Source organism: Callithrix jacchus, chromosome 5 (assembly GCF_049354715.1).
Source record: "Callithrix jacchus isolate 240 chromosome 5, calJac240_pri, whole genome shotgun sequence".
NCBI classification, from domain to species: Eukaryota; Metazoa; Chordata; class Mammalia; order Primates; family Cebidae; genus Callithrix; species Callithrix jacchus.
This window is the reverse complement of record NC_133506.1, coordinates 156,102,488-156,127,934: the sequence shown is the minus strand read 5'-3', so window position 1 is coordinate 156,127,934 and position 25,447 is coordinate 156,102,488. Positions and strand designations below refer to the sequence as shown.

General features: G+C 39.7%; 1 protein-coding gene across 4 annotated transcripts in view; it reads left to right on the top strand.

Moving 5' to 3' along the window:
* Window positions 1–25,447, top strand: part of SMAD9 (SMAD family member 9) — a 76,081-nt gene that overhangs the window by 14,868 nt on the left and 35,766 nt on the right. For 2 of the 4 annotated variants that reach the window (XM_017973049.4, XM_003733098.6), the window contains exons 2-4: window positions 18,800–18,937; window positions 23,179–23,262; window positions 23,884–24,481. In XM_017973049.4, the coding sequence (XP_017828538.2) occupies window positions 24,070–24,481 (412 nt within the window). In that variant the 5' untranslated portion in view covers window positions 18,800–18,937; window positions 23,179–23,262; window positions 23,884–24,069. The remainder of the gene's footprint in view (window positions 1–18,799; window positions 18,938–23,178; window positions 23,263–23,883; window positions 24,482–25,447) is intronic. The other 2 variants (XM_078375306.1, XM_035302500.3) reach the window with 1 other exon arrangement.

Here is a 25,447-nt window from a genome sequence, read left to right as displayed (position 1 = left end):
TGTAAGGTGTTCAGTAGCATCCCTGGCCTCTGCCCAGTAGAGGCCAGTGGCACCTCCCTCCCCCAGTTACAACAACCCAAAATTTCCCCATGCATTGCCAAATGTCCCATGGGGGCAAAATCATCTCTGTCTTCCCTGAGTGGTCAAGTGTGATGAGAGCTGGACTGAGTTCTCATGGCAGAATGATGATAAAAGGATGAAAACAAGTTAAATCTCAAGTAAAGGAAAAGAAGGAAATTACCAAAAATTAATATGTATTAAGCATCTACTATATCCTGGGCACCACTGGTTGCTATAGTCATGTAATATAAATAACAATAAGAGTTTATTGAACACCTTTTAATGGGAGAGATTGGAGCTACAGGAATGAGTAAAATACCTGCTGTCTTGCTTTGTTCAATAAAGAGACAAATGGACAATAAATTGTCCCAAGTGAAAATAGAAATGTGTACAAGGTACTGACTGAGAAGATAATTCCATCTGGAGAAGTCACAGAGTCCTGGGATGTCTGAGCTGTGTTTGAAGGATGGGTAGCAGAGTTGCCCTTGGAGTGCGTTTTGCAGATGAGGTAATAAAATGCCTGAGGCAATGAATTTGCCCACGGCCTTTCAGTGACTGAATTGAAGACTAAGCAGGTGGCAAAGCTCTCTCCAGACTGTCACTGTTGTACAGAGAATAATAGGACCAGACCATAACTAAAGCTGGGATGATTGCATAGGGCAATGACACATTTTCCCTGAGGCTTGAGGAGAGCTATTCGCACCTGGCAAATCCCAGAGCTGTGCAATTTTACTGACAGTTTATACACTTCGCGTATTATTGCAAATCATTATCCAGGCAAGGAAGATCAAGAGATGCATGTCTAACTCCCAGCAGGTATCAGTCTGCCTGCCAAATAAGATGAAGAACACATTGTTCATTTTGAAAAAATCAAATAAGAGGTACACTTGCATCCTCTGCTTAACAGCTTATTAACCAGCAGTGGGTGTACGGTAATGGAACCTAGAAACAGATGGGACCGTACTGCTTGATTTGTGGAGTGGTAATATGTTGCTTAATCTCTTCCTAGCAATATTTGCTATGTAAGACAAATAGTTATCTGGCAGTTTACATAATATATATTAACAGTAGGGTACTCTTCGGACTTTCGTAATTATTTATATTTTAAGTATTTTACATTGGAAAAGAAAGTAGTATGCATCAAAGAAAATTGCTAATGAATCTCTTAACTGCATCATGTGTGTCCTGTAATTCTGCTTTTTCTTCACTGGCTTCTGTTCCATTAGCAACAGTAAAGTTCAGACTTGCTGATGTCACTGCCCAGTTATTTAATTTGACTAAAAGCGATAAGTGTGTTTATTTAAGATTTTGTTCACAATGTGTTTAAAAAGGTCAGCATGTTACTTTTGCATTATATATAGTATGATATGATTGTAAAATTATATTAACTTATCAAAAAGAATTATCTATATGCACTAAAAGTTATGGAGACTTTTGAGATAAACTGCAAAAGCTATTTTCCCTCTCAGTTCAAAGAAAACAATTCATTGTTGTTCGTTCTATTTCGTCTTACCTGATGTTTCATTTTTGAATAAAAGAAAATGTTTAATGAGATAGTTACTAAATGATTTTTAGTTTTTGTACATTTGAAATACTAGAGACGGACTTGCACACAAGCATAGCTGCTGCTACTGTTTGCTCTGTCTGCCAATGAAGCCTTGAAAGGGCCCCTTGGCACTAGAGCACAAGGTCCAGACTTTCCCTCCTCCCTGCCATCTAAACTCCTTTTTGACAGAAATTGTTCAACCTTGGTATTTTCTTCCACACCTCTTATACTCCCATCCTCACCCTTATCTCAGCTGTGGATGACCTTATCTTCTCAGGGGCCCACTCATTCATTTAGCAAATATCAAACACATAATATGTGTCAGGCCCTATTCTAGGTGCTAGCTAGCTTACAGTGGTGAACAAAATGGACAAAAGTCCACATCCTAATTGAGGCTATGTTGTGGTAGGGAAAGAGAGACAATAAATACTTTTTTAAAAGTAAAATACAACACAACATTGAAAAAGAACAAAGTCAAAAGACTCATATTTCCCAATTTGAAAACTTAACTACAAATACACAGTAATGAAAATAGTGTGGTATTGACATAAGAATAGATATAGAGATCAATGGAATAGAATTGAAAGTCCAGAAATAAACCCAAACATCTGTGGCCAATTGATTTTTGACAAGGATTTCAAGACCATTCAATGGAAAACAATCTAGCTCTCCATTTAGTGGAGAACAGTCTCTTCAACAGGTGGTGCTGGGGCAACTACACAGCCACATGAAAAATAATAAAGTTAGATCCCTGCCTCACACTAGATATACAAATTGAAAATGATCAACAACCTAAACATAAGAGCTAAAACCATAAACTTTCAGAAGAAAACAGTAGCAAATATTTATAACCTTGGATTTGGTAGTAGATTCTTACAGATGACACCAAAAACATGAGTAACAAAAGAAAAAATAAGATTTCATCAAATTTAAAAACTTGCGTGCATCAAACAACATTATCACAAAAGTAAAAAGACAACGTACAGAAAAAAAAGAATATTTTCAAACCATGTATCTCAGGGTCTGCATATCCATAATATGTAAGGCAACAACAAAAATAGAAACAACGCAACTTTAAAGTGAGCAAAGGACTTGAATAGATATTTTTCCAAAGACATACAAATGGGCAGCAAATTTGCTCGATATCATGAGGCATTAGAGAAATGCAAATCAAAACCACAGTGGGCCAGGCACAGTGGCTCATGCCTGTAAGCCCAGCACTTTGGGAGGCCGAGGTGAGCAGATTATTTGAGGCTAGGATTTCGAGACCAGGATGGCCAACATGGCAAAATCTGTACTAAAAATACAAAAATTAGCCAGGCATGGTGGCACGTACCTGTAGTCCCAGCTACTTGGGAGACTGAGGCAGGAGAATCACTTGAACCTGGGAAGTGGAGGTTGCAGTGAGCTGAGATCGCACCATTGCACTCCAGCCTGGGTGACAGAACAAGACTCTGTCTCAAAAAAACACCCCAAAAAGACTCCCCCCCAAAGAAGAAACCAAACCCACAGTAATAAATGACTATATATCTATCAAGATACTATAATAAAAACAGAAACAATGAAAAATAAGCGTTGGTGAGGATGTAGAGAAATTGGAATTTTCATACATTTCTGGTGGGAATGTAAAATGGTTCAGATGATGTGGAGAACGAGTTTGGCAGTGGCCCAAAAAGTTAAACATAAAATTACTATAAGACTAGCAATTCCACTCCTAGATATATGCCCCAAGAACTGAAAACAGCTACTCAAACAGATACTTTTACACAAATGTTTATAGAAGCACTATTCACAATAGCCTGAAGATAGAATACGGAATATATCCATTAATCGTTCATACACATACATAGACACACTCACACACATATGATTCATCACACATACTGTATACTTTCATTTATGTGAACTATTCAAAATAGGTAAATCTTCAAAGACAGAATGCAGATTGGTGGTTGCCAGGGTCTGATGGGGAGGGAGGAATAGGTGAAAACTGCTGAATGGGTATACAGTTCTATTTTGGAGTGATGGAAATGTTTTGGAACTAGATAAAGGTGGTGGTTACATAACACTGTGAATATATTAAATGCCACTGAATTCTTTATTTTAAATGGGTGATTTTCTGTTGCATGCATTTCACTTTCATACATTTAAAAAAAGTAAAATAATTTACATATATGTGTGTGTGTGTGTGTGTTTTGTGTGTGTGTGTGTAGACATAGTGATAGTAGTAGTGATAAGTCCTCTCGGGAAAAATAAATCAGGAAAGGGTGATAGTATGGAAGGTAGGGGTGGTGGGGGTTTGCAATTTAAAACAAGATAGGCAGAGAAGGCTTCACTAATATTTGAGCAAAGTTCCAAAGTGGATGAGGGCAGCAGCCATGTGTATACTAACACCAAGAGCATTGGAAAAACAGGAAGTGCTTTGAAGTAGTTGCATACTTAGCATGTTTGAGGGAAAGTAGAATAGAGAGAGCAAGTTGGAGAGAAGAAGGAAAAAAGACAGGAAGGTAACAGGGATTTGTGCTCAAACAGGTTCATTCTAATATGCCACCAGGATTGAGAAGCAGTGGTGTAGGACCCTGCAGGCCATTGTAAGGCTTTTGGTCTTTATTTAGAGTGAATCAAACCTTTGGAGAGTTTGGAGCAGAGAAAGATTGTGACCTGACTTATGTTTTAATTCGGTCAACATGGCTGTTGTGTTATGAATAGAGGGACAAGTGTAAAGCAGAGAGACCATAGAAGGCTACTTTAATAATTCAGTAAAATGTTCTGCTTCCACTTTTCATATACTATACAATCTCATCCAGACAATAGTTTTCTTTTCCCCTTATAAGCTGATAAATTTAGGATTCCATCTTTCAGTTCAGCCCTGTCCTTTGAGCTCCAGATCCTGAATTCAAATGTACTGAATTCCATTTGATACTACACTTCCCCCAACTCTGTATCCACCTCACTACCTCAGACTCAATAATAAGATGAATTTCTTTGCATCTGTGGTTTCCCCCAACTTCATTTAGTTCCTCCTGAATTTGTCGTTTTGATGAATGACATACCCAGGTGCCCAAGAAATCTGGACTCTTCCTACCTTATTGATCAAATAGGTAAATAGTCAAGATTTTGTGATATTCTACATACTTTTTCATATAAGTTTTGAAACCACCCTATCAATGTATACAAAAAAGTATTGCTAGGAATTTGGTCAAAATTGCACGGAATCTATAGATTGATTTGGGGAAGAACTGAAATCCTAGCCATTGATATTGCACATCTGTGAATATGGTATATTTCTTCCTTTAATTTCTTTCCACAGTGTCTTGCAGGGGTCATTTTTGAGTTCTCCCCTGCCCCACCTTTTTTTTTGTTGTTTGTTAAATTTATTTCTAAGTGTTTTATGGTTTTTGAGCTATTGTAAATGTTTTCATTTTTAATTTTCCATTTGTTTGCTGCTGGTAAATAGGAATATAATTGTTTTTGTACATTTACCTTGTATCCTGCAACTTGCTAAATTCACTAGTTTCAACAGTTTTTTTAGTTTTTTTTTTTTTTTTTTTGGTAGATTTCCTTAGTTTGTCCTTTCTGTTGCCCATGCACACAGAAAGTTTTTATTTCTAATTTTTATGCTTGTTTTTGTTTGTTGTTTGTTTGTTTGCCTCATTGCACTGCTAGGACATCCATACAATCATGAACAGCAGTGGTGAGAATGGATTTCTTTGCGCTGTTTCCAGTCTTAGGGGAAAGTATTCAGTATTTCACCATGAATTCTTACGTTAGCTAAAGGCTGTAGTTAACCCTGTACAGATTGTGGAAGTTTCCTTCTGTTTCTAGTTTGGCGAGAATTAATTTTTTTAAACTCATGAATGGGTACTGAATTGTGTCAAATGTTTTCTTCTGCATCTATTATGATGATAGTATGGCATTTCTCTTTTATTTTGTTAGTACAGTGAAACATGCTAATTTATTTTCAAATTTAATACCAGTTTTACATTTCTGTGATAAACTTCATTTGGTCAAAATGTCTGTTAGCCCTTTTTATACTGCTGGATGTGATTTGCTAATATTTTGTTAAGAATATGTACATCTATATTTCTGAATACTATTTATGTTTTCTTTTTTTCTCTAGTTTCTTGTTAGATTTTTGCATCAGGGTTATGATGGCCTTATGAAATTATTTGGGAACTGTTTGCTCCTTTGTATTCTGAAGAGTTGGTATGTCATTTCTTCTTTAAATGTTTGATAAAGTTCTCCAGTGAAACCATCTGGGCCTGGTGATTTTTCCTGGGAAAGTTTTAAATTGTGAATTTAATTTTCTTAATATATATAAAGCAGTTCAATTTTTCATCTTTCTATGTAGACTAACTGTGTTCCCTACCCCTAATAAGGGTAACCCACACTCTTATTAAGGCATAACACATTTCTGTTACCTTGGAATGTTTCCACTAACGAACTTTAGATAAAAAGCTCCTTGTACATCAGGACCTGCATGAATTGAGCAGTTATAACTGAAAATGCAAATGTATTATGCCTCTTTTACCCAATCAAGTAAGAGTCTTCTTTCATTAGCAGTTTTCAAAAATAGGAATTTTTCTACATTTTTAAAAATAAACAGCAGGTTATCAAATCCTGCATTATTCTTTTTTATTTAGGAAGGTGTTCACTTTCTAATTTCCTCTGAAGATATCCCACCTTTTGTCAGTTGATGCCAGTTTTCAAATAGTTATGAATATATTTTATATTTCATGTATGTGGCAAACTCTCTTGTATAGCAGGTTGGGCTTAAGCAGAAAAGGCTTTGCCACAGTGTGGAATACTATAAAGCAGTTACAAAGACTAAAGTAGATTTAAGTCCCACTAACAGAAAATATCCTCAAGCAAGTTGCAGAATGCTTAAATCTCTTTAAAAATTCAAACTAATGTTATATTTTTTGTAAGGACCTAAATATGTAAGGATATTTGGGGTAAAATATCTGTAAGTAAGTCCAAGCTAGTATTTGTAGTCACATCAAAGTATGCATGAAGATTTGGGAACTGGGGTTGATGAGATTTAACCTGATTTATAGTGTTTGAATTTTCATAATAACAGATTACTGTAGAACTTCTGCAATTAGAACTGTAAAGGGCTCTGGCAGATTTACTGATGACTAGCGGGAAAATGCCTCTAGATTTTGTTTTTTGTTTCTGTTTTAGCAATTACATAAAGCTGTTAAAAACCAGCTTATGAAATACACATACAGTGTTCTAAATATGTTTTTTTCAAATTATGGCACAAGAAAATATTGCAAGTATAGTTCATATGCAACTTAGAATTCAAATAAAAGTTGGATGTTACTCTCACTACCTCAAAACTTTTAAAACAGTAAGTACTTAATAACTTGAAAATGCTTGGAGTATACCATTCATTGAAATAGGCAGAATATAAGACATACTTATAAATGAATTATTTAAAAATGTTTATTTAGGAAAAACAAATAGACAAAAATGTTAATAGTGATTGGTTTTTCTGGGTGGACAAACAGTGGTTTTTGAGCCTTCTTTTTAGGAACTTTTCCATATTTTTCTAGTTTTTTGGGTTTGTTTTTTATGCACAAAAATTGCAGAGAAGGGAAGAGAAGAAAGAAAATTCTTAGCATTTACAAGCGTGCTATAGGAAGTTCTGGTACTTTTTAACAGGAGAATGGAAGGATCAGATGTGCATTTTAGAAGTCTGGCAATTTGTAGAAGAGATTTGGAAGGTCTAGAGGGAGGTCAAGAAGGGAGGAAGGGAGGAAGAGTTGTTTTTGAAAGATGTTTAGTAAATAAAAAATTGGCCGGATCAGGTGCCTGACACCTGTAATACCAACACTTTGGGAGGCTGAGGTAGGTGGATTGCTTGAGCCAAGGAGTTTGAAACCAGCCTAGGAAACATAGAGAGACCTTTGCCTCTACACTAAATACCAAAAATTGGTTGGGCACCGTGGTGCATGCCTGTTGTCCCAGCTACTTGGGAGGCTGAGGTGGGAGAACTGCTTGAGCCCCGGTGGCAGAGGTTGCAGTGAGCCGAGATTACACCACTGCAGTGCAGTCGTGGGCGAAGAGTGAGACCCTGTCAAAAAAAAAAAAAATAGAAAAGAAAAACCCAACAGCATTGGCCAACAGGGTGGGTGGGAGTGGAATGAAAGAATAAGGGAGAGGTCAATTTTCTGCCTTTAACATTTGTTAATTTAAGTCTTTTCAAATCTATTTTGCAATTGCACATTGCTTTGATTTAGTTAACATAAATAGGAAACTGCAGTTCTTCTCTTTCTGTGACAGTAACTCAAGTCTCTGCTTAGGTGGTTCAAATCACAATTTCAAGCTGACTTGGAAAATACTGTTTATTTCAAGTGGATTAAGATCTGAATATAAAAACTATGATACAAATCCTTCTAGTGTCTTCAGCCTAAGTGACTTCACTGGGTAACAGTCCCTAGGCCAACTTGAAAAAAAAAAGCACTGAATTTCCTATCCTAGGATTCAAAACTTAATCTGTGGGCAGCCATTAGTAAAGCCATTTCCCTCCAAATATCGAAATTCACATTGAACACATCTTTTTCTGAAATTCTGTTTAATTTCTATTTAACAGTTACCCAAATTTAAAAGATCTTGTGATTACTGAGCAGACTCAGGATTTATGTTAAGTCAGTTGTTCTCTGCAGGGGGTGACAGGAGATATTTGGCAGTATCTGGAGACATTTTTGGTTGTCATCACAGTATGGTGGGAATGTGTGCTACTGGCATCTATAGGTAGCGGCCAGGGATGCAGCTAAACACCCTGTAACTCACAGGACCGCCCTCTACACTAGCATCAAATGTCAGTAGCACTGAGGCTGAGGCTGAGAAACCTGTGCTAGACCTTAAATGGATAAAGAGATGCAAGTGAGCTCACGTCTTAGTAAGGGACATATATCCATATCACAGGGCTGTATACAGTTAAGGAGATTATTGTTACACACGGATGTAGAAATTTGGGACTCATTAGAAAAGGGGGGACCTGGGAACAAGGAGGAAGATGTAGATTTGAGGATTTAGGGTTGATGGAGTGGTGGAAGAATCTAATTGGTTAATCTAACCTAAAGCTGACAGGTGCTGGCTGGAACTGCCTGCAGGAAATTGAGAGTGGTAAGTAAACAGGCAATTTGGAGCCCTTCACTACCAGACAATTCGGGGAAAATTGATAGCCCTCCTTGCCGTGGAAGTGAAGGAGAGTATGACATAAGTGAATTTGTCATAAATCACGGTCAAGTAGTGTTCTTGGGATGTCAGATGTTTCTAGAAGGGCTGGTTCACTGCTGTCTCTTTCATGGCATCATTTGTGTCTCAGTGAGACCTCACTTGGGGAGGGCTAAAGGAACCACAGACTCGGGAGGTGGGGTTCTCCACTGGGACCCCAATCAGCGCGATGCCACATGGGATAAGTGACATGGGAGAAGTACAAAGCATCGGGCAGGGGATCAGGAGGACTCCATGGAGGTGACTGGATCTAGAAGAGGGGAGAGGAAGAGGTCAGGAAGCAGAAAGACAGGAATGGAGATACAGAGCCAGGAACGGGTTTCTAGTCTGTAACAGATAATTTCACGCCGGCTGCTCACTAATTGTTCAATGTGTTAGTTGTGTAACTTTATGACTTGTATTAGTCTGTTCTCGCGCTGCTGGTAAAGACATACCAGAGACTGAGTAATTTATAAGGAAAAAGAAGTTTAATGGACTCGCAGTTCTGTGTGGGTAGAGAGGCTTCACAATCATGACGGAAGGCAAAAGGCACGTCTTTCATAGTGGCAAACGAGAGAATGAGAGCCAAGTGAAAGAGGGAACCCTTAGAAAATCATCAGATCTCATGAGACATATTCACTGCCAAGAGAACAGTATGGGGGAAACCACCCCCATGATTCAGTGATCTCCCACTGGGTCCCTCCCACAACATGTGGGAATTATGGGAGCTACAATTCAAGAAGAGATTTGGTTGGAGATGCAGCCAAACCATGTCGAACCATAGGGGTTGCCCAATAAATACTGTTGTTAACCTTCTTATCCACTGTTCTAAGGCTACTCTAGTTAAGGATTAGGATTCTTATTTTTTCTTAATCTTTGAACTTCTGTTGAACATCTATATGCTAAGAAATACTGTTAACAGCAGGGACCATATTATACAAAATTATCTAGAATTTTGTTTTAAATTAATTAAAATGTTTTATTATATAATATTTGATACATACAAAAGAATATGTGGCACACTTATAAAAATTATGATGGAATATTATAATAATACAATATGTAATATAATATGACAATGTAACTTACAAATGCTGCATCTCCCTGTTGGGCTACTTCCCTGCCTTCTGCCCAGAAGCATGAATTTTATTGTCTTGATTTTTGAAATGAAATTTAATCACATATGTATCTCTGGGATGTTTAGTTTTTATATGTTTTTAAACTTTCTAAGAATGACTTTATGTCATCTTCTAGGCTCTGCTGTTTTTCACTTAATGTTATATTTCTAAGACTAATCTTTGTGGATATCATTAATACATTTTTATTACTATATGAAATTCAATTGTAAGATTATTTCATTTATGTATCCATTCTCTAGCCGATGGATATTTATTTCCAGATTTTTGCTTTTTTGAGTAACGCTGCTATGAATATTCTAGTATGTGCAATGGTATATATATATATATATATGTGTGTGTGTGTGTGTGTGTATATTTATTCATTTATTTTTTAATTCAACTCCCCCTTCACAGAATATGTACAATAGTTTCTTTAGGGAAGTGGTTTTCAATTTTTTTTAAAAAAACTATAAGCCAATAGGACATATACACAAAAACATTTCTTTAAAATTCATCTCTTCAAAAACTTCAAGAAATAATGTTTTTCCCTACTGTGAACAATGACTAGTCAATTTTTTAAAATGCTGGATGAGATCCAATGGCTTGGTTTTGTTAATCATTTCTACCTGAGGTTTGGAAACTGGCCTACCTTTTATACTATGTCATGGAATTGCTATGTCTTATAATATACACGTTTCAACTTTACAGGATAATGGCAAATTGTTTCCAAAGTGCTTGAACCGACGATTTCTACAAATTCTTATTACATACTTATCAACACTTGCCATTTCGGACCAAATTTAACTTTTCAACAATAAGTCTATTAAGATATTTTAATGATTTTTACTTATGTTCTAATTTTATAACTAAAGGTTTCTGGCCCAACAAAGTGCTAGTGTCTAGAACAGTAGGGGATGCTGAGTTGTCCTTTATTCTGACTGAGATCATGCATAGGAATGTCTTCACATTTTCTTTTCTTAAAAGTACTTCTTGCTTATTATTCTCTTTGCTTTGCTGCTCAAGGGTACAATTATTGATCTATCTCAGTTGTGGCTTTGTGCTGGATTATTTTAAAATTAAGCATCACTGATAAGTTATCTACTTAGTAAAACTTAAACCTACTGAGAAAACAGCTCTGTTGTTCCTGATGTAGTTTGACCCATTTCAGTCTCAGAAGACTGGAATTTTTATGGACAGTTGGTGATGTCAGCTTTAAAGCAAAAAGGATGGTTAAGTTTATACAAGCAAGTTGTTTAGTGGAAAGTTCTGGTTGATTTTGTGAAAATGTATTTTTTTACATTTGAAGCGACACAAGAACTTATTGTAGTTAGTTTGTGGGCTTCGTCATAATTTTAAGGTGCAAATGTCTTCCCGATATTTTCTTTGCACTTGCTAGGGTAGGCTGCCGTACCCTCTCTTGGCTTTTGTGATGTTTCATGACTCCTTAGCACATAAAAACCTACTTCTTCATTTACATTCAGTGACTAAATCGACATAGGAAGAATTTTTGCTCTGCATGATGACCAACTTCATTATTCATGGGTATCCTCCTGTTTAACGGGTGGTCAGTCATGACTTTGTAAGGCTCTTTCCTTACATCTGTCTGCCCTGAGTGGCTCCAGTTTAAGTTTTCAAGTCAGTGGTACAATGAAGCCTAGTGGCCCAATAATACCATTTTATGTGTACTGCAATAGTACTACCGTCGTCATCGACAAAAAAATTTCCAACGTGGTCTTGTACTCTGTCATTTTCTGTGTGTTTTTCTGGCTTGAGAAGATACAGAGCTCATTACGATGGATTAGCTCACCCTTACTCCAGGTCAGATTCAGTTTTTGGTTTTGTTTTGTTTTTAATTTCTGAAATTCTTCCCCAACCTTAAGAATCCAAACTGCAAATTTAAAGAAGTGCTGGCATGTGTGGTGGGACTGTAGCAGTTAACAGATGCCAAATGGAAGGAGCAGATGAATGATAGTGCAGCAGGATTAGGGCTCTAATTGGTGGCATTTCCTCAGTTACACCGTAACTACATTTTCAGAGTTTCACCTGGAAAAAAATATAGCAAGCTCAAGCTTATCCCCTAGGGTTCATCCAGCTCTGACCTAGGGAACAGGGAAGCTGTCCTGTGGGTGACAGTTACAGATTGTGGAGCTCACCAGGCTGGATATAAAGAAGAAAATACATTACCTTCTGGCCTGACCCAGAGTTTTAGACTCTCTCCAATGAAATCACTCTTTTGCCACCTATGTTTAAAAACAAAACAAAACAAAACAAAGCAACACATCTCTCCCATCACCTAGTAAACCATTTAGTAAGTCCAGAAATAGCACCCCCCCAATCTTTTATCACATTTTTAAGATTCTGAATTTTTGAAGCAGGCTAATGGCATCACATCCTGACTTAAAGTTCTTATTCCTTAGGCAATGGAGATTTTGAATCTGGGAAAGTATAGCTCATGGCGCAGCACGCAGTGTATGATAGAGTCTCAATAAACACTTGTTGACTGAATCAAAGGATGAATGAAAGTCTTGAGAAGTGTGTCAGGATGGCTTCTCCAAGGAGGTTTTAAAGGGCTTTTAAGAAATAGTTTCTACTCCTAAGCACAAGGAGAGAAAGTAATATGTTTCTAGTAGGACTAGGCAAAGTGGCCATTCACTCTTCTTAGGATTTGTATTTCTCAGAGGACCAAAGCAGAAAGGAGGAAAAGTGAAAGATCATTTGTTGTGTTTACCACTACAAACTACAGGCTGGAGTGAAGTTAATAAATTTTATAATAAGCCTGATAAAAGTGACTTGTGTGTTAGCATATGAGAGGTTCTGAATGAAAAATAGGGAACGTTTTGAAGAACGTGCTCTGTACTCTGTGTGGTGTGTCTGTGATGCACTGTGGATGCTCTGCCACCAGCTCACATTTCTCCTCTTGTGGCTGAACTGCACTGATTTTGAGAGAGATGGGTCATGGGGGGTAGGGAGAGGGGAGAGTTTGGGGTAAGAAGGGGAGGAAGTGAGGGTGCCAGTCAGTGCATGTGTGTGTTGTTGGAGGGGAGCTCATTTCTCTGGTTCCTAAACACTCATCAGAGTTTAAAAATGGCATCCAAACTGTCCTGAGGTGACTTTACAAAAGTGAGAAGAAAGTTGAACCTGCCTAGTAACCTACAAAACCGATTTTAAATACTATTTTAAAAAAGAGAAGTATGTCTTCCAAATTTAAGCTAAGCTGTTCTACCTGGGTATCTTCTGATATTTAGAAAAATACGATTTATCTCTTTTCTGAAGGACATGGTGGGAACATTGAAAACTGGTTCATTGGCTACATCAGTAAAATATTACTTGCTGTATTGTTTACCAAAAAGCTGGAACAATCATAATGTTCTTTAAGTTTTAAGGATGCTTGGTATTTTGATGAGGGCAGTGTTATAAGATAAAGTATCCTCAAAACTAATTTGATTTGTTTTAGTTTACTTAACAGTGATATTCTTCAGTGCCCCCCGAGAACATTTAGATGAAAAGATAAGGACAATACATTTTTAAGTTAGAATTATATTTTGCAAGTAGAAATGTAAACGAGAACTCTTAATTCTACTAAAGGGTATAGATATTTTTTCTGACCAAAAAAAAAAAAAAATTGCCTTTAGAAAACAAAAAAAGAAAGAAAAAAATTAGATATGCCTTTTGAAGTAAAATTAGCAGTTATACAGCAAGAGCTTGGTAAATGTTTGTTGAATAAGAGGATATTTATTCCTGAAAAAGCTGTCTGTGAATCAGATTTTTGTAAGTTGAATCATACTTTTACATGTATTATGACTCATTTCGTAAGCCAAATAATCTTTCCTAAGTTTATATTTGTGATAAACTCAGATTTTCATGGGTCGGAATTGCTGGAGTAAAGATACCTTATGTCGTTGCATAAGATCTGGTGTATTCTTTTTGAGGTTGCTAAAGTTTAAAAAGTTTGGTTCTTTTTAAGAGCAATCGTTATTTACCAGATGATAAACAATTCATTAAAAATAGATTTTTAAGGATCTACATTTTGTAATTGATAAATCACTCATGCTTAAAGAGTTGGCCTTGATTCTGTTCTCCTTGAGAATGTGGGATGTTTTATAAACACATTAAGAGTTACAAATAGACTAGGGAAGGAAGAAATTATTTCATTGTCAATAATGAGATGATATAATTTTGTGTATACATAAAATTTCAATCAAAGCACTCTAATAAAAACTAAAAAGCCTGTTAGAGTGAGATCCATATTAAGAATGGTCTCTAAGTAACATGGCTGCTTTGTTGTAGCATATTTGGGTTCTACTCTGAGTTAAAGGCCCATTTTGCTTCTGTTATCTCATTTGTCTTCCAAGTTCTGGCAATTGAATTAGAGTTTTAGAACAAGTAGGAGCTCCAATGAATGGGTTGTCCCTGTTATAAGGTGGTCACTACCTGCTAACTGAAAATTGCAAGTCTTATCTTGAGCGTGAAAGAAACGTGGAGCCACAATTTAAAGTAAATAGGCACAACTTTCTGCGTGGATACGGGAAATCAGTCTTCCTGTGGTCTTAACAAGAGCTGGACCAAGATATCTGGGTCACCCAGAGACATTAATCAGATTATACTTGTTCAAAGCGTTTTGAGGGAAGGGTGGGAAAAAAATCAATCTTTGCTAATAAAATTTTTTTTCAGGAAGAAATTCAATTATGATTTTTCTTCTGAAGTAGAATCAGTGTTTGGAAAAACTATAGACAGCCTATTTCCCACTTTTCTGCAGTCCTCTTCTCAATTTTCTATTGTGAGTTTTCTGACTTGGGAGGCATTTTTCGGTTGATGTAAAATGCAAACTGACATGTCTTCCACTCTTCTCCTCTGGCCACGTTCCCTTTCCAAAGGCAATGAATGTGGTCAGTTTCATGTGCATCTTCTCTGGCATGCGGAAGTGTTTTGTCTCCAATCACTTCCTCTTAAGCTATTATATTAAAAGGTTCAATCAAGTTAATCACTTCTTTTAGTAAATCACACAAACACTCTGTATTCCCTTTTCAGAATTTATCGCAGCTTCCTCACTTCCAGGTGCTGAGTGTCACACCCATCACAAAACATGTTTAGGAGTGTTGTTTTTTTCCCACTTGAGGGCACTGCCTATTTTCATCATAATGTGATCAGTTTATGATTTGGGAGTTGATTGCAGTGGCATTTTTACATCTGTTATACATAAGTGCCCAAATACTTGTCTGGCTCTTCTGCCTCTTTATCCAGCTCTGGTCACCTTCTGTATCTTAAAGGTGAAAAGATCCCAGCAGTAAACTGTATTAGTGCATTTTCACACTGCTATAAAGAAACAGCCTGAGACTGAGTAATTTATAAACAAAAGAAGTTTAATTGACTTCCAGTTTCACATGGTTGGGAGGCCTAGGGAAACTTACAATCATGGTAGAAGGTGAAGGGGAAGCAAGGCACGTCTTACATGGTGGCAGGAGAGAAAGAGAGAGAAGGGGGATGCACCATACACTTACCTAACAACCAGATCTCACTCAGTCATTATCACGAGAACAGCAAGAGGGGAATCTGCCTCCATGATCCAATCACCTCCCACCAGATCCCTCCCTTGACAAGTGGGGACTTCAATTCAATATGAGATTTAGGTGGGGACACAGAGCCAAACCATATCCATAACCAACTCTGGTTTCAGGCTGAGCACCCTGAAACAGCAGTGCTCATTTATTCTGAGAGTAGAGCTCCTATTTCTGAGACTCCTCAGAGTGGGACCCTTGCAGTGGCTTTGCTGCAGTTCTTCTGGCTGATGGGGCCCTGTTGGAGTTTGCCTTTTGTTTTCTATACAGAACACACTTCTGCTCCCCTGCACTGTGGCTATTTCCCAATTTCTCCTTGCTTCTCAAATCTGTCAGCCCTCGTCGTGCCTGTCTCATTAACTTCACTTCGACCTCATAGTTGTAGAGGGAACATTCCCATCTTCCTGTGACCAGGTAGACAAACCTGCCTGTATCTGCTCCCATTCACTCCTCTTTCCTTCTGTTGTTCCACTTCTATCTTTTGCCACATGCATCTCTCCTTTTTATGGATAATCAGTAAAATGAGGGAGATTCTGTCTAGAAGCCTCATCTTCAAACAAAACACACCACAATCCCAGCACTTTGGGAGGCTAAGGCAGGTAGATCACCCGAGGTCAGGAGTTTGAGACCAGCCTAGCCCCTCTACTAAAAATACAAAAATTAGCTGGGTGTAGTGGTGTGTATCTGTAATCCCAGCTACTCAGAAGGCTGAGGTAGGAGAGTCGCTTGAACTTGGGAGGCAGAGGTTGCAGTGAGCTGGGATTGTGCCACTGCCCTCCAGCCTAGGAGACAGAACAAGATTCCATTTCAAAAAAAAAAAAGATCAAGTCAGATCATTTATCTTCTTTGCGTTTTAAACCCATTCAGGCTGGACATGGTGGCTTACACCTATAATCCCAGCACTTTGGCAGGCTGAGGCAGGAGGATCACTCGAGTCTAGGAGTTCAAGACCAGCCTGGATCTTGTCTGTACAATAAATAAATAAGTAGACCCATTCAAAGACTCCCCTTTGCACTTTAGATAAAACCCATTTTCCATATGCTGCTTTCCAGCTCCAGCAGGGCACTTGTGTCTTCACCTCCTGCCTCACTTCTAGCCACTCACACCCTTGCCCACTCTTCTGTGGCCACAGTTTTTCCTCCAGTTACCCAAATGCATGAAATTCTCTCCACTCCTGTGCCACTTTCTTGGCATTTTTCTCTGGAGGTCTCACTCTACAGCCCCTGGAGTAGCTGTACTTTCTCATCCTCTTTATCTCATTGCCACCTCCTCAGGGGGTCTTCATCAGGAAGTCCATGAAGGTCCCTGGCCCCACAATCATGTTTGTTCCTGCATAAGACTTCATGACTTGTTAATATTTACGTGTTTCATACCCAGACAGTTTCTAAGCCCTGTAAGGGCAAGGGCCATGTCTGCTTTGCTCCCCGCTGGGCACATGATAGGGTACCTGGCACATAATAGGCATTCATTTCAGGGCCATTTGCTGAGATATGTGAATGAGTGAATGAAGGCTGGCATGCAGCTCAGCTCGGGTTTGTCTTTTCCTTTAGGACACAGAGCCAACCTCTCTGTGTGCTCCATGCCCCTTTAGAGCCACAACGTTGTGGAGATTGAGGAGATCTTGGAGGGCTTCTCCCTCACATTTTCACCATTCAGGCTCCATCTCCCATCCTCCTGCATTTCAGAACAGCTCAGGCTCAGCCTTGGGTTCAGGGGTCTTTTGCTGTTAGTCTCGGCTTGTCAAGGGATGCACCTATTTTGCTTTCCTCCCATCCCCTTTGGGAGCGGGATTATGGTGCAGTGGCGTAGGGTATCTGGAGCCAGACTACAGGGGTCTGAATCCTGGCTTACTGGTGGTGTGACCTTGGACAAGCTACTTAATTTCTGTGTGCCTCGGTTTCCTCACATGTCAAATGGGGTTAATGACCACATGCAGCTGTGACAGTGATTCGTGAGTAAATGTACTTAAGGCACTTTTCATGAAGATAGCACGTGTTGGCCATCCGCCTCTCTCCCCTCTGCCTTCTTCTTGTGAACTCCAGGCGTTGTAGTCATTTCAGGCTCTCCCCAGCACCCACGCAGTGAGAATAGTCAGCTACTCTCTGCAGTCCCTTTAGCTTATTCCCTTTCTCACTCTTATTTTCTCCTTTTCCCCTTTTTTTAATTCGGTGTTTATTTTAAAAATCTTTTGGGGGTCACAGGCTCTTTTGAGGATTTAAAGAAGAGTCCTTATGGACCGTTGCCTTAGAAAAACTCAATATTTGTGCAGTAACCCAAAATGAGCACACAATTCAGATATCCACAGATGCCTTGGAATCTCTCTGCGGCCCCCTGGACAGAGCTGTTACAAACAGCTGCATCTCTGTGGTCTTCTTTGGTGCTGTGGGCCGAAGGGATTCCACTCGGAGAACTAGAACCGTCCCTTCATGAGTATCCAGGAAACAAACCTCAGAATACAGCTAGAAAAGTCTCTTTTCAGAAGGTGAAATCATGATACCATTTCTGTGTGTATTCAACATGATACTAAACTGGTATATGCATAAAGTGATTACTTATATCTTATAATACAACTTGATTGCTGCTCATTTGGGACATATGGGAATGCCAGGCTAGTTTAAGTGAGGAAAAATTTGAATTAATCAAATATATGTCTGTGTGTGTGTTTTAAGCCCAGTTTCTTCTCAAGTTTTAAGGTAAGAAGACATGATATATGTGTGCCAATGGGGATAATAACAGCCAACTGTTTTCTAGATAGATGTTCTTTTGGACATAGTTTTATACATATGTGTAAAGTATAAATAAGTACAAATAAGTTATTATAAGGTAAAATAAGCATTTATTGTGGCAGTATTCATTACCAGTGTACAAAAAGTGCTGCAGAAATAGTCTGGGTAACAATATATTCCTTGAAGGGGGTTAAATATTCCTTCAGCAAATATGCTCACTTTCTAAATTGGTTAGTAAACTGTTTTATAGAGGGGGTACCAAGGTATGCTTAATGCTGGTTGTGGATTAGAGGGTCAAAATAGACATGGTTGAAAAATTAAGATAAAAACAAAGAAGGAAATCATGATGGTTTATTGTGATGATTGTTTCTGGGCTGGGCTGTCACTGAACAAACAAGGGCTCCCTGACCCCCTGGGCTGACTGCATTGTGCGGGCCTGGTAGGTGATGGAGGTCTTGGCCACATTGACCCGAAAGCAGTGTCTGTGAAAGATTGCTCAAAGCTTCCATGTTCCCAGGGCTTAGGAATGCTCCGTCTTAAACAGTGTTTTTAAAATTATATTTTCTCCAGGATTAAAATCACCAACGGAACCTTCCAAGGAGACCAACTGAGTGGAAATAACCTTCAGTAACTGCTAATGGGAGTTGGATTTAAAACCGTCAGCTTAAAATAAAAAAGCTCATGTCTCCTGAACTGTTATCCAGCCGGGTAAATTGTTTTTTAGTGTGGAATTATGTACACTTAAATCATGGTGTATGCATGTGGTCAGCGCTGCTTTTCTTTTAAGTGGGCTTGTTTATTTAAAAGACTCGAAAATGAGAAGTTGTTTTGCTTACTCAGTTGGGGTTTATTGTAAAACTCGATGCCAGAAAAAGAAAAAAGTATTGTTTTTATGCTGCGAGTGTGTGAAGCGTGTCCTTCCCAGAGAAAGGACAGTCATGGTGTTTTTTTTTTTTTTCTGTGTCCAAAGAAGGAAAGCTCTCAGGGCCAGCAGGAGGCTTTGTGAGGGATCTGGGGTTATGAATGCCAATCACGCACTGACCAGTGGTTTCAAAAACAGGAATACCCAGCGTACGTTTTTACTTTTATTCCTTTGCAGTAATTAAAATAATACTAAAATGCAACAAGAGCTGGAGAGCAAAGTGGGAATTGTTCATGTTGGTAGGTGATGTTCATTATGAAAAGGGTCAGTTTGATAGCCATGTCAGAGGAGCTGTAGCTTCACCCTGCTCTGCGCTGTGGAGTGTCACGAGTGAAGGTTTTGCTCGGACTGCTACGGGTTGTCCAAGTAGCATCAGAGCAGCTGAGCAAGTCTCGAGATCCCATGTGGTACATCCAGCCAACACCCATGGAGTCATAGACCCGTCGCCCAGAAAGGCCCTTCCCTGGAGGCTGAGCCTCGTCTTAATCTGCAAATGAGGGAAGGGGGAGAGGTCTAGAGAGGCAACATGACTTGTGTGAGATCACACAGTTGATCTGTGACAGGCATACACAATTTTCTTCAAAAGTGAGACTGTAATCACACCAAAAATCTTAGAACATTATCCTAATCCGCCACAGTTTATTTTTTTAATTTTTTATTTTATTTGTCTTTTGAGACAGGGTCTCCCTCTGTTGCCCAGGCTGGAATGCAGTGGTGCAGTCATGGCTGACTGCAACCTCTGTTTCACAGGTTCAAGTGATCCTCCTGCCTCAGCCTCCCAAGTAGTTGGGACACCATGTGCACACCACCATGCCCAACTAATTTTTGTATTTTTTGTAGTATTTTGTATTTTTTGTAGAAATGGTATTTCACCATGTTGCCAAGGCTGGTCTCAAACTCCTGAGCTTAAGCCATCTGCCCACCAATGCCTCCCAAAGTACTGGGATTACAGGCGTGAGCCACTGTGACCCGCCGGTTTATTTTTTTAACTGTGATTTAAATCCTTCTAAGTGCAGCCCAGTTATCCTCTCAGGAATCTTTCTAGGCTTCTCACCCCCTCAGGTTGGGTTCACTTGTCGTTTGTTTTATTCTCCTTTGCACTTTTTAGAAATGGAGTAACTACGAGAAATAGTAATCGTCCCTCCTGTTTTTGCAATCAGTTGATTTTTACCGAACACTCTGAAAGCGCTGTTTTAATTGTTTTGGTGAACCTGGCCTGTGGAGTTATCAGGTGGTGACGGTAGGTTTGATCTTAGAGTCTGTGGGCATTTCAGTTCTCTGACAGTGGAAAGCTGTTCTGAGCCGGGTTGACACAAGTGAAGAAACCTGCACTGTTGGCCAGATGCAGTGGCTCACACCTAAAATCCGAGCAATCTGGGAGGCCAAGGCGAGGGGATCACCAGGTCAAGAGATCAAGACCATCCTGGCCAACCTGGTGAAACCCTGTCTCTACTAAAAAAACAAACAAACAAACAAAAAAACTAGCTGGGCATGGTGGTACCTGCCTGTAATCCCAGCTACTCAGGATGCTGAGGCAGGAGACTAGCTTGAACCAGGGAATCAGAGGTTGCAGTGAGCCAAGATCATGCCACCGCACTCCAGCCTGGCGGCAGAGCAAGACTCCATCTAAAAAAAAAACCACAAAAACCTGCACTCTTAATGTCAGGTTGATGACCACCTGGAGAAAAACTGGCCCTTTGTTCTACTAGTGGCTAAAACATTATAGGAATGAGAATGAATAACCTGTGTGGACCCTAAAGTGCATTACCTGGATAAACAGAAACAACTTGGACAAGAACCTGAGATTAGTGAGATTCCAGGCTTTTTTTTTTTTTTTTTTTTTGGAGACAGGATCTCACTTTGCTATCCAGGCTGGAGTACAGTGGTGCAGTCATAGCTCACTGCAGACTGAAATCTCTGGGCTCAAGTGATCCTCCTCCCTCAGCCTCCTGAGTAGCTGGGACCCAGGGTGTAAGCCACTTTTTACATTTAATTTTTCTATTAAAATATGTCTATTAAATATGCCTATTTCTATTAAAAATAAGCATACAAACACATAGAGAAAACAAGATTTTGAACATCTGTATACCCACCAGTCAGCCTAATTAAAATCTTTTTGATATTTTCTATTTCTAGCCTAGCTGGAGGCCACAGTTATGAATTGGGTGTGTATCACTCTTGAGGTTCTAGATTTAACTCTTTGGGGCCTCCCTCAGTGCCAGGGCCTGTGTTTAATGGGACGGGAGCGGCATCTTGCAGCGGTAAAACTGTAGGTTTGGAACTGTTGTGAGACCACTGTAATGATTTGAAATGTGTCAGTGAGATGGGTCTGCAGAGAGCCGAAGTGTCTCATACCCTCGATTCCTGACGAGTTGGGATTTCCCCACGGGATGAGAAAGTATGGTGGTCACTGAAGGTCACTCATCAAGGTAAACCTCAGACAGACAGTTTGAAGAAATGTATGGTTTAGGAGTAGTGCTTTTCAAACTTTTTTTATTGTAACGCAACTTAAGCAAATTTTCTATTGTGACTCTGGACACATACATGCCACCATACACACACACACACACACACACACACACACACCTCTGAATGAGAAGTTTTAAGAAAAGATTATTATAATTTATTTCAGCTGCCTTGCAATAACATGTATTTTGTTTTGTTGTTTTTACAAAAGCTATTTTTTCCAGTAAATTGATTTCACATACCATTAGTAGATAGTCACCCACAGTTTAAAAAAAATGAACCAAACCAACCTGATTTAGTGAACTGTTACTTGTTTCATGGAGCAAAAATTTCTAAAAGGTATATACTCTGTTGAGTATTTTTATAAAAAGCTTTTCCCTACAACCGACCTCAGCTTAAAGATCTATGCCACAACTTACTAATAATGAATCCCATGTAAAACTAAGCAGAATTCACAACTCTTTGGGGGTTCAGGTTATTATGTCATGAGACTTCTCCTTAAAGCTCCTAACCCTCCTCAGCCATTGCTTTAATGCAGCCTGACTAGATTAAGTAAACAGAACTTGAACACAATGACTTAACTATACTTTATATATTCACGATTGTTAAGGCACAAAATCAATCTTTCCAAATAAAACTGAGTGTAAGTCAAACTGCCAAGTGAGAAAGAGCAGCTATGGAGCTCTCAGCTCTCCCTTTTGTCATAGTTTATCTCTGTACAACGTCAGATAAGGGCCAGATGAGGAACAAAGTGATGGTGGCTATTGCTTTATACTCATTATATCTCATGTGTTTTTGTGGGACCAGACCACCATCCTGCTCACCCGAGATGCCTGATAATGATCACCCTAGCAGGGGGTTATAAGGCACCTTTGTTCATAAGAAGTTTATAGAACTGGACTCAGAAAGGTACAGCTTTCCCTCCAGGGAAGCAAAGGAGAAAATTATATTTAATGCATATTAAACAAATAGTTGTTGGATATTATGAGCTAGATTGATCCCAAGATCCCAAAATGCTTGAGTCAGCTTGCTCCAAAATGTTACCAGCCAGCCACTTTAAACATTAATGAGGTAGCTGGTTTCTAAAATCTGGAAGGAGGGGGAGGTTTTGTTTAAGCCAACTATTTCACAGAAGGGGAAATACAGTTCTACCTCAGGAAATTTAAATGAGACTGTTGAATAATTGGGAAAGAACCTCTCCTGTGGATGAGAGGGCAAAGAAGAATTCAGCTGTTTTTAGGCCAAATATCAAATGCGACAGCTGTGCTTTTTTGTGTATGTATTTGTGTATGTGATGGTGTATAATTTCTAGAAAAGCAGTTCTCAGGGATTTGGGACATGAAAATTTCCACTTTTAAAAATTATTGAGAATGCCAATGAACTCTCGCTTACGTGGGCTGTATCTCTCAAGTTTTACCACATAAAAAATTGAAACTAATAAATTTAAAAATATTTATTGATTTATAAAAGTGAACCTATGCTATATTAACATAAAATATTTTTATTGAAAGCATCGTTTTCAAAAAGTTATTGAGAACAGTATTGTTTTATATTTCTGCAGATCCCGTCACTACGGCACACTTGGAGAGCCGCTGTCCTGAAAAGTAGTTGGGAAGACTATGTTGAGAGTGGCTGCCCAGGAGTGGTGAGATTATTCACGATCCTGCTTTTTTTTCTTTTCATTAGTATTTATTTTCTACAAGAAGATGGGATTACTTGTGCAAAGTAAAAATGAGAAAGAAAGAACATACTCATGTTGAGGAAAGATTATTGCGGCCCTGGAAAAACCCAGGCAGAGGAGTTTACACTTGGGAGACCAAGGAACCACTGCCATTTCTTAAGTGGGAAAATGAGCTGTATTTGGGAGTAAGTGGATTAGAATTGAGAGAGAGAAGGAAAAGTGCTACTTCAGAGGAGTGGTGTGGTGGGTCAGACCTCAGGTGTCGGTGGAAATGGAGAGACAGGGACAAACTCTAAAGACTTTGAAGGCAGAATGACCTGAGACCTGGGGAGAGGGAATAAAGGAGAGGGCAGAGACAAAGACAGCAGTTTTCAAATTAAAACATTTGAAGAATGTTTTTTCCGTTCTATCCAACTTTGGGGCTTGGTTCTGTTGCACAGGTGAGAGTGCAGTGACACAGCCTCGACCTCCTGGGCTCGAGTGATTCTCCTGCCTGAGCGTCTGGAGGAGCTGGGACTGCAGGTGTGAGTCACTTCTTTCTGAACGTTCCCCTGATTAAGCTGATCGAAGTCTTGTGTTTTCCAGAGTTGGCCATCCCATTCAAGGGCTTAGGAGACAGTCTACGCACTTCCCAAGTTGAATTGGTCCCAGCTGCTCCCAGGAGAACGAGTGAATTGGTCCCTATGCCACCCCTGGAGAGCCGCTCGCTGCCCACTTGGCCGTGAAGGGCTGTGTGGTTCCCCTGCGCGCCAGAGCCTGCCGTGGCCTCTTATGCACTCCACCACCCCCATCAGCTCCCTCTTCTCCTTCACCAGCCCCGCAGTGAAGCGACTGCTAGGCTGGAAGCAAGGAGATGAAGAGGAAAAGTGGGCGGAGAAGGCGGTGGACTCTCTAGTGAAGAAGCTGAAGAAGAAGAAGGGAGCCATGGACGAGCTGGAGAGGGCGCTCAGCTGCCCGGGCCAGCCCAGCAAGTGCGTCACGATTCCGCGCTCCTTGGACGGGCGGCTGCAGGTGTCCCACCGCAAGGGGCTGCCCCACGTGATTTACTGCCGCGTGTGGCGCTGGCCGGATCTGCAGTCCCACCACGAGCTGAAGCCACTGGAGTGCTGTGAGTTCCCGTTTGGTTCCAAGCAGAAAGAGGTGTGCGTCAACCCTTACCACTACCGCCGCGTGGAGACTCCAGGTGGGCTGTCCTTACCGCGTCGGGGTTTATCTTCAGAGTGAAGGTCCTGTGCCCCATTGATGGAGAACAATGGGGCACCAGCAGACAAAGACGTCTCCCGAAAGAGAGACGAGAGAGAGAGAGAGAGAAGAGAGACAGAGAGATAGAGATAGAGAGAGAGAGAGGGAGAGGGAGAGAGGAGGGGGGGAGAGAGAGAGAGAGAGAGAGGGAGAGGGAGAGGGAGAGAGGAGGGGGGGAGAGAGAGAGAAAGAGAAGAAAAAGAGAAAGAGAGGGAGGTTCAGTTTTGAGGGACTGGTCCAAAATTTTGTTTCCTGGAATGAGGCAAATGTCCAATCAAAGAAGGTTCCCGTGAAAACAGTATTCCTGCCTGGAATGCCACAGGAACTCAATCCAAAGGGAACAGAAGTAAAACCCTGTTATAGCCAGTGTGAAGGAATGAAGATAAACTCCAGACTAGTGGGAAAAATCTAGAAAGAAGGTATTTTCGTTTGATTCCAATATGCATGTAAGCTTTGTGTGATTTTGAAAATGAGGCAGATGGCTAATCAAAGAGAAAACTCCCATAAAAGTTTTATTTGGAGGTATCTGGGACAAGTCAATAGAATCTTTTACCAGTTTTTGGGGTCCTAAAAGGTTTTAAAATGGCCTCGATAATGATGAGCTAGAAAAAAGAAGTATCTTCCACCCGCCCCCCGCTTCCACCAAGAACTGAACTGAACTGCACTAAACTGAACTGAAGCTGGTGTGCTAGCTGCTACTTTGTTCAAGTTCAGGTAACTAGAAGGTGTTTCATATCTGGGTCTGAAAACAGCCAATGAAAGAGTTGCTGGACATCATTCCAGGCAGTTATTTTTTTAAAATGGTTTTAAATACAGACAGGTATCACTTAATGATGGGAATGCATTCTGAGAAATGCATCAGTAGGCAGTTTCTTCCTTGTGCGAACATCCTGGTGTGCACTTACAC